Source organism: Solanum stenotomum, chromosome 5, assembly GCF_019186545.1.
Source record: "Solanum stenotomum isolate F172 chromosome 5, ASM1918654v1, whole genome shotgun sequence".
NCBI lineage: Eukaryota > Viridiplantae > Streptophyta > Magnoliopsida > Solanales > Solanaceae > Solanum > Solanum stenotomum.
The window spans coordinates 44,557,641-44,565,809 of NC_064286.1; the positions used below are offsets into that span (position 1 = coordinate 44,557,641).

The 8,169-nt window shown below is 36.1% G+C and overlaps 1 protein-coding gene across 9 annotated transcripts; it reads right to left on the reverse strand.

Moving 5' to 3' along the window:
- Nucleotides 1–111: 111 nt before the first annotated feature.
- LOC125864307 (protein TIC 62, chloroplastic) lies at nt 112–6,674 on the reverse strand. 9 transcript variants are annotated; one of them, XM_049544225.1, is made up of 16 exons: nt 6,426–6,674; nt 5,230–5,341; nt 5,059–5,131; nt 4,920–4,968; nt 4,637–4,813; nt 4,377–4,458; nt 4,190–4,262; nt 3,983–4,093; nt 3,185–3,337; nt 2,834–2,943; nt 1,988–2,161; nt 1,733–1,906; nt 1,499–1,651; nt 1,222–1,395; nt 956–1,138; nt 112–394 (listed from the first exon to the last, which is right to left on the reverse strand). In XM_049544225.1, exons 1-16 carry the CDS (start codon nt 6,583–6,585, stop codon nt 340–342), a joined length of 2,013 nt encoding a protein of 670 aa, XP_049400182.1. In that variant the 5' UTR covers nt 6,586–6,674; the 3' UTR covers nt 112–339. The 9 variants fall into 9 exon arrangements, with proteins under 9 accessions (XP_049400182.1, XP_049400188.1, XP_049400185.1 ...); XM_049544231.1 differs by having other exon boundaries at nt 1,222–1,242; nt 1,499–1,589; nt 1,845–1,906; nt 2,834–2,961; XM_049544228.1 differs by having other exon boundaries at nt 1,499–1,589; nt 1,845–1,906; nt 2,834–2,961.
- Nucleotides 6,675–8,169: the final 1,495 nt, after the last annotated feature.

The following is an 8,169-nucleotide window of genomic DNA, read 5'->3' on the forward strand; positions in this document are numbered from 1 at the left end:
ATCCAACCTCCATCAAAATAACTGTTGCCCCAAAAAGTGATTGTCCACATCTTTTAGCCTTAACTTACTACTTTTGTCCAGAATTGGAAATTCCTCTACTTTTCACAGATAAACAAGGAAAATGTGGTCTCATTTTATACAATAACATGTGAATGCTAAGAGAATAAACAGTATGTGAGTTGGCATCAATAAGTCAAATAAAAGTGAAAAAACAAAATAAAGACATCATCAAAAATTGCTCCAACTGTAATGCTTGAGTTGATGTATTACACGATAGGCTTGCCGAGATACAACTAGTTATTAATTCCTTGAACCAAAACAGTACTAGATTTCAGCCCTTCACATTTTATTTAAAGATGGCGTTGGAGAACTTGGAGGCTTGAAGTCCTCATACCTGTCCAACGCAAGGAAAGACAGTTCAGTTTCATACCACAGCTTAAAGAAGTGACAAGCATCGCATGGAATTATGTCATTCCTTCAATCTTCAGGAGGACGTACTGAAGATATCTAAAACATAAAACCTTATCAACTACTACATTGGCTACTATCTGCATTTAGAGGTGAGTCTTGTCTTTCTGTGACAGGGTTGGTGCATTTGGTAATGGTGATATGCGAGGGGGTTGAAGTTGACATAACTGATTATGGTGTAGCCTTGAGATAAGTCGAAAATTGGTCAAACCACATAATAACATCAAGACAAGAAATGAGACAGGGACTGTTATGACTCAACATCGAGAATCTTACTTTACTCATTTTTATCTTGATTTTTATTCTTTCCAGGACAAAGATCTTGTCAAGAAACTGGACCCAAAGTCTGAATTTATGGTCAAGTTATTGAAAAAGATACTTCCACTTATTCTCAAATAGGAAAAAATGAAGGATATATAGCTGATATCCCGTTCCTATCAAAATTGATGCAGTGCAATCTGTCAAGTAAAAAGCTAACTCTACTTACGCAGGGTAGGGGGAATGACAGAAAGCTGAATTTTTTGACGAATCCTCCTTGGCGGAATTGGTAGCACTATCGATTGCCACATCATTGCCTCCAGTAACTGGTGATGTCACTTCCACGGTTGCTGAGGATTTCGAACCACTGGGTCTTGGACTTGGAGATGTAGGTGGTTTTAAATCTTCATAACTGCAAAAAGATTGAATCAGTCAGCAAATAAGATACAGTATACTTGCATGTAAGTAGTCGGACTAACTCAGGAATGACTTAACGCAGTGTATGGAGACAAAGACCTTGTAGTCAGCAATTCTGCTTTCTCAAAAGTAAATAAATAAACAGAAGAGGCTTCCTTAGTGGGTTTGCTATTTTCTGCTCCACTTGCACCTTCTTGACGACCTCCGGGAGGATTTGTACTAGGGGATGTAGGTGGTTTTAGATCTTCATAACTGCCAAGATTTGAATCAGTCAGCAAATAAGATACACTATGCTTGCGTGTAAGTAGTTGGACTAACTCAGGAATGACTTAACGCAGTGTATGGAGACAAAAACCTTGTAGTCAGCAATTCTGCTTTGTCAAAAGTAGAATCAACAACAGAAGAGGCTGGCTTAGTGGGTTTGCTATCTTCTGCTCCACTTGCACCTTCTTGACGACCTCCGGGACGATTTGGACTAGGAGATGTAGGCGGCTTTAAATCTTCATAACTGTCAAGATTGAATCAGTCAGCAAATAAGATACACTATGCTTGTGTGTCAGTAATTGGACCAACTCAGGAATGACTTAACGCGGTGTATGGAGACAAAGGCCTTGTAGTCAGCAATTCTGCTTTGTCAAAAGTAGAATCAACAACAGAAGAGTGTGCCTTAGTGGGCTCGCTATCTTCTGCTCCACTTGCACCTTCTTGACGACCTCCGGGAGGATTTGGACTAGGAGATGTAGGTGGCTTTAAATCTTCATAACTGCCAAGGTTGAATCAGTCAGCAAATAAAAGACACTATACTTGCGTGTAAGTAGTTGGACTAACTCAGGAATGACTTAACGCAGCATATGGAGACGAAGGCCTTGTAGTCAGCAATTCTGCTTTGTCAAAAGCATAATCAACAACAGAAGAGGCTTCTTTAGTGGGTTTGCTATCTTCTGCTCCACTTGTACCTTGTTGACGACCACAGGGAGGAATTGGACTAGGAGATGTAGGCGGTTTAAGATCTGCATAGCTGTGGTAATAACAGTAATTATATGCAAGATTTCAGTGAAGTCTGTAGGTAAAGTTTCAAATATGATACTTTAAATGAAAAACAGGAGTTCATATTTCCCTTATTTTGCTTAGATGTATTCCTTAATAAACATCGTTATATCAGGTTCCATGAGACAAGCACACACTGAAAATACAAAAAGCATATTCTTTGCATTAACAAAGATTAACACATTCATATACACTTAATGTGTTTTCTGAGTGCATATCAGATTCTGTCACCGTGAATCGGAAATTTCAGAATACTGTGGACCATGATGATTCTACTTGAAATATTCTGGGATGTCTAACTTTCACATTTTGTATGCAGTCAACAACAGTGAAAATTAAAGTGGAGAGGATGCAGATGAGGTTACAATGGATAAAGTGAGGAAGAAGTTGTTTTATTTTTGTCCGTCTGTTGAGTATTGCTATCAGTGTCAGGGATTGAGTTTTCTGAAGAGCTAATTTCGGAAGAAGGTGGTGAGCCTGGTTTGCCTTCTTTGGTCGAACCTGTGCCTATGCTAGGGGTTGGAGTAGGAGATATTGGTGGCTTTAGTTCTTCATAGCTTCCGGAAAAGTATAAAAGAAAAGAAGCATAAGTTAATTTGAAGAAGAAACATGCACCTAACAGAAAATAAATAATCAAGCTTACGCAGTATATGGAGAGAGTGGTGCTGCTGCTTTCAACTTTGTTTCAGCAGGTTTCTTCTCGAGCGAGGCATCAGGGATCTCAGACGTAATACTTCTTGGAGTTGCAGATTTCTGTAAATCACCAGTTTCCTAGAAACAATTGGGTTAATAAGACTTAAAATGAAGTGATTCTAAGGTCCTCTGCATGAATTTATTAGGAGTATCCGAGTATATTAGTCCCTTACATAGACAGCATTGAAAGGTTCTCTGTTTTAAAGACAGTTGCATGAATGCCTCATTTATCCTAGTTCTGTATAAAAGCCATTTTGGGCAATATCATCTCTGTTTTCCATGAAGAACTAAATGAAATTACCTTGGGTGGGGAAACCTCAACACGTTGGGGAGGAATTTTTGCAAGAAGGTCCTCCATGGGGGTCAACGGCGCTGTTGTTTCTGCAACTACTTCAACCACTTTACAGTATGAAAGGCTACGGTTTTTGGCAATAACCGCCATTAGTTCTGCCACCTGATCAATCAGAGTTGGCTTAGCTGCTGACTGTAAATTGCTAGCTCTTGATATAAATAAAATTTATGAGACTTAGCAAGCACTTCAACCATTTTTCTTTATGCCAATAGGTCTCATGTGACTTTGTAAAATGTCCAAGAAGAGTAAATGATGCTGATAAGAGAAGTCACCACTGACAGCCCAGATAAAATGCTATCGGTTGACATCAGAGATAGCAAAATGCATAGTGGTTTCAACTCATAACTGTTCATCGCCCATTTAGACATTTTGGGTCCTGTATGTAACAAGTATTTCTGTGCACCAGTGGGAATATTCATTATGTGATGTCGGACTATTGCTCTCATGGAAGTTGAGTCACAAAGGAACCTTTTAACTTTAAGAAATTAATGCAAACTTTTAGTTGAGACACAGAACTAGAAAAAGAAAAAAGAACCTTTCACAGAGCAGAATATAAAACAGTAGCTAGTTTGATTTTCAGCATGAAAACTACTCAAGGAAAGTATTATTTATCTCTGAACAGTTAACCATTGAATTACATGCTGGAATGGATTTTCATATCATGTCAAATTTTGTTAGTGTAGATAATATATCAAGTTACCTAAAGAGGTGAAGAAATTTTAATTGCAAATAAAGCTTTGTAGGAACCTGAAGGTTAGACACGAGACCACCAAATAAAGTATCTTCCTCCGAAATAGTAATATTGTGAGTTTCTTTGAAAGAATCAGTGGGACGTTCCATTCCTCCAGGTCTCACAATCTGAAATAGCAGAGTGAAATATGAGCACCATATTGCAGTTAAGACACATATCACCTCACTTTGTATTTCCAACGCATAATACAGAAGAGAACTCACAGTATAAGGAAGCCCACTGGCAAGCAGTGCCTCTTCTGCTTTCCTTTTCCAAAGGAGGACTCCCCAAAACAAACTTTCATACCAGAAGAAAATGGAGAGTCAATGAACTAAAGAAAGCATTTTCACATTTAAAGCCAAATATATCTTCCAAGGACGCTAATGTGAATCAGAATACTCCTAGACTTACTTGAGAATTGCTGCAGGAAAACCGACCTTGTTTGTTCCCAAAGATGTGAGCAAGATAAAGTGGTCAACTTTTGCAACGGTTGCTGCACAGAGGAAGCAATCAACTTTCTATCACTCATTTTATGTGAGTTTGAGTAATTTAATGGCACTGCATCTGATTTTAATCAATACCAATTGCTTCTGAAGGAACAAATTGTAGAGGACAATATGACTAAAAAAGATCGAGTAACATTCTACAATTTAAATCAGAATTCCTTTTACCTGCATCAATAAGGTTCTTAGTGGCCAGGTAATCAATTCGATATGGTCCAGTAACATCAAAGATCTCCTTTTCACTGGCACCAATGCAACATATAACAATTGATGCATCGCCCAGTGCAGGCCTAATCTGATCACTTTTCTCCAAATCGCATTCCACAATTTCAAGCTTCTCTATAGCTGGGCTAAAGACCAATGTAACATGTGATGTTCCAAAGAAGCACATTTACTCTAAACTGCTAATACCATAATCAGACATGAGAAGTCCTTTCTGCATCAATCTTACCTTTTGCTCCTCCATCCGTAGTATTCTCAATTTTTATCTGCTCAACACTCTGTAACAAGGAACAATTTATGAGTCATAGCAGATCTAGAAGCACGTTATCCAGTAAAATCAATATGTTTCCACTAGTCAGAATTTTTACTTTGACAAGAGGTTGAGCTCTTTGAGCACTTCGAACTCCAGCTCGAACTTTAAAGCCTAATTTCAGAAGCTCCCTGAAAACATTCTGGTCTTTCAGCAATATATACTTAGTAGCAGGCTTAATGGATTTATATACTAAAGTCTAAAGTCAAGATCGAAAACAAAATACAACCTTACAGTCCGAGAACCAACCCTACCGGTTGCACCAGCAACAAAAACAAGATTTCCATCTTTTGATTTGACATCTTTTGCAGTTCCTTGAGGTTCCAATGAGCTAATTTTTGCTGCACATTCATATATGATATATCCATATAATTATAACACTTCTTAGAAGATTGCTTATTTATCAAGCACCTTTAGACCACAAGAGAGAAATGAATAAATTTGTTTCCATGTAGAGATGGTTCCACAGTCCCAGCCATAGAAGATCATCCTACAAATGCTTTCCAAATCATGCTTGTAAAAGCTAATAGAAGCAACAACAACAACATCTAGTCCCACAAAGTGGGGAGGGTAGAGTGTACATAGATAGACCTTATTAGTCCTACCTCAAAGGTACAGTGACTGTTTTGACAGACCCTCCGCTCAAGGAAAAACAGTCCAGAAAAAAATGTAACGAAAGTACAGAAAACAATAGATAGTAACAGAACAGTACTACAACAAATAGTAACAAAAATTGAAGGACAAGACACTAACAGGAGCAAAACTACGACAATTACTATGAATGTACAATAAGACAACCCAAAAAAGCTAATAGAAGATCATCCAAAAAGGCATAATAATACATCTCAATACTTCATCAATATGAAGGTTTTACATTGAAGGACTCTTCATAACCATGAGAGATTACCAACAACTACAACACAAGTGGGCTCTAGGAAGGGTAGAATGTATGCAGACCTTACCATTATCCCGTTGAGATAGAAATGTTTACGAAAGACCCTCGGTCCATGAGAGACAAACAGAAAGTTATAATACAGCTAACTAAATATGATCCTCCACTCACTCTTCAAAATAGAACATGTAAAGAGTGAAAAAGAATTAACTCCAAATGTTTTTAAGCATTCAACTACTTCACTAGAGAACATGCTAAACCTTATACAAACCCAATCACTCAAACTGAAAAAAAATTACCTCAGTCCACCAAAAAAACCCTTTTTTTTTCCTTTTACGATCGCAAGGTTCAAAGTCACGGAAAACCTCCGAAATTATTTCAATATTAAACCTAAAAATGGGTTCGTCCCCGTATCCTTCTCCACTTAAATAACAGGTATAAACCCATTAATCTTTTCTTTTCTCGATCATTTTCATTTCCAAAAGGGTGTGAAAATTTCAGAGTAGCAGTCCACATAATTAAAATTGCATTACCTGAAATTTGAGCTCTGAAACGAAGGGGCTTAAGGTTCTTGGAATTTGGGCCTCTTTTAGTGCTAGTGTGAATCAATGTAATTGGCTGTCCACACAAAAATGGCTTCTCTGCTAAACCAGTTGGAGGTATATTGAGTGACTGCAAGCAACGCAGCTCCATTATTGATTTTGTTGAAAATCTGTTGTGTTGGAGTTGTGTGTTTAAGGAGTTGGCGGGTATAGTCCATGTGGACTGGATGTTGTTAGGATCTCCCAGTCACCACATTCTGACCACATAGTCTATATCATATATACCAACTCTTTCAAAACAAATTATTCAGTATTATCTATAAAAATAAATAAAAAAAATATTATTAATTTTATCTATAAAAATAATAATTAATATTGACTTCTAGATTCCGCATTGCCTAATTTCTATGACTAAGTTGTTTGTTTACAAAGTATGCTTCATAAGTGTAAATAATGTGAAAAGTAAAGTATAAAAAGAGAGGTAGAGATAACATATCCCACTACTAATTATTAATCTTGATAAGTAATCTCAAACTTTGTAATCAAACAAGTAATTACGAGATACAAAAGATTTATCTCAAGATTATATTCATTTATCTATCATACCAAACAGTGGCGGAGCCACATTTATATATGTACCAAATTAAGAACCCAAGATATGTTATATCTAAAATATATCACAAATAATATCAAAGAAATATTCAGATTAAAACAACTATCGAAAGAATATTACAATAAATATTATTATATTTTACCATGAATTTCACACCTAATATTAAAGAGATATCAAGATTAAGACACTTAGTAAAAAGATATTATAATAAAATCTTAAAAATAAGTTACTCACCTACCACACTACCACTTTCATGAATCTCCCAACAACCAGTTCCGCACCGAAAAATGGTCGACACCCCTTCATCGGAAAATTACATTGTATAGCTAGAATAAAAATATGTGTTTTATGTTTATATATTACATATTGACACTCCTTAGCTTCTACACGATTTTACTTCTTTATATTTTTACACCCCTGAGACAAAATTCTAGCTCCGCCACTGATACCAAACGCGTCCAAGTGTCATTTGGTATCCAATATAAGGTTTGATATGTTGGTAAAATATTATTATTATCTTAAAAAAAATAAGAATAATCTTTTTGAATTTCTTAATATTTATTAAAAGTTGGTCAATTGAAACTTTTTAGGCTGAACTTGAATTTATTTCAATGTTCATTGGACTCATTGATCCCTCAGTTGAGATGATGCCCTGCCCCAACACAATAGTGATTCAAAGAGGCCCTTGTTTAACCACTATAATTCAATGTATGCCACTGTTTGATAGAATACCTCACAGCGTAAGGCGTTGGTCCAGAAAACTACTTATATGTTGGGAGATTAGAATTTATAAAAACTATGATTTTTGAGGTACAAACTTTGTTAAAAAATTTGAGAAACAATGGACATTATATAAGAGTTACATTGTCAATACATATAAGTTTAAAAGAAAAGTTTCAACTCATGCTAATTGACATGATATGAAAAATTATTAACTACTCTTCTTTTGAACTTTACACCTTTTAGGCAATAGTTTGAGTTAATAAAAGGGAGTTGAAGTAGCTCAACCATACATGAGGTCGACATATTTGCCAGACAGTTTTGGAGAGTAAACTAGTAATTTCAATTCATATGGAATAATATTATTGGTCAACAAAAAATTTACTGATTGTACATGTGGTT

What these genes read in the sequence shown, in the direction of transcription:
- LOC125864307 (XM_049544224.1), bottom strand. Translation starts at nt 6,585, where the DNA reads ATGGAGCTGCGTTGCTTGCAGTCACTCAATATACCTCCAACTGGTTTA. An exon ending in TAAGAACCTTATTGATGCAG is followed by an intron (nt 4,459 to 4,636) that starts GTAAAAGGAATT and finishes TCCTCTGTGCAG; the next exon opens with CAACCGTTGCAAAAGTTGAC. An exon ending in CCACTCTCTCCATATACTGC is followed by an intron (nt 2,162 to 2,833) that starts GTAAGCTTGATT and finishes TTATTACCACAG; the next exon opens with CTATGCAGATCTTAAACCGC.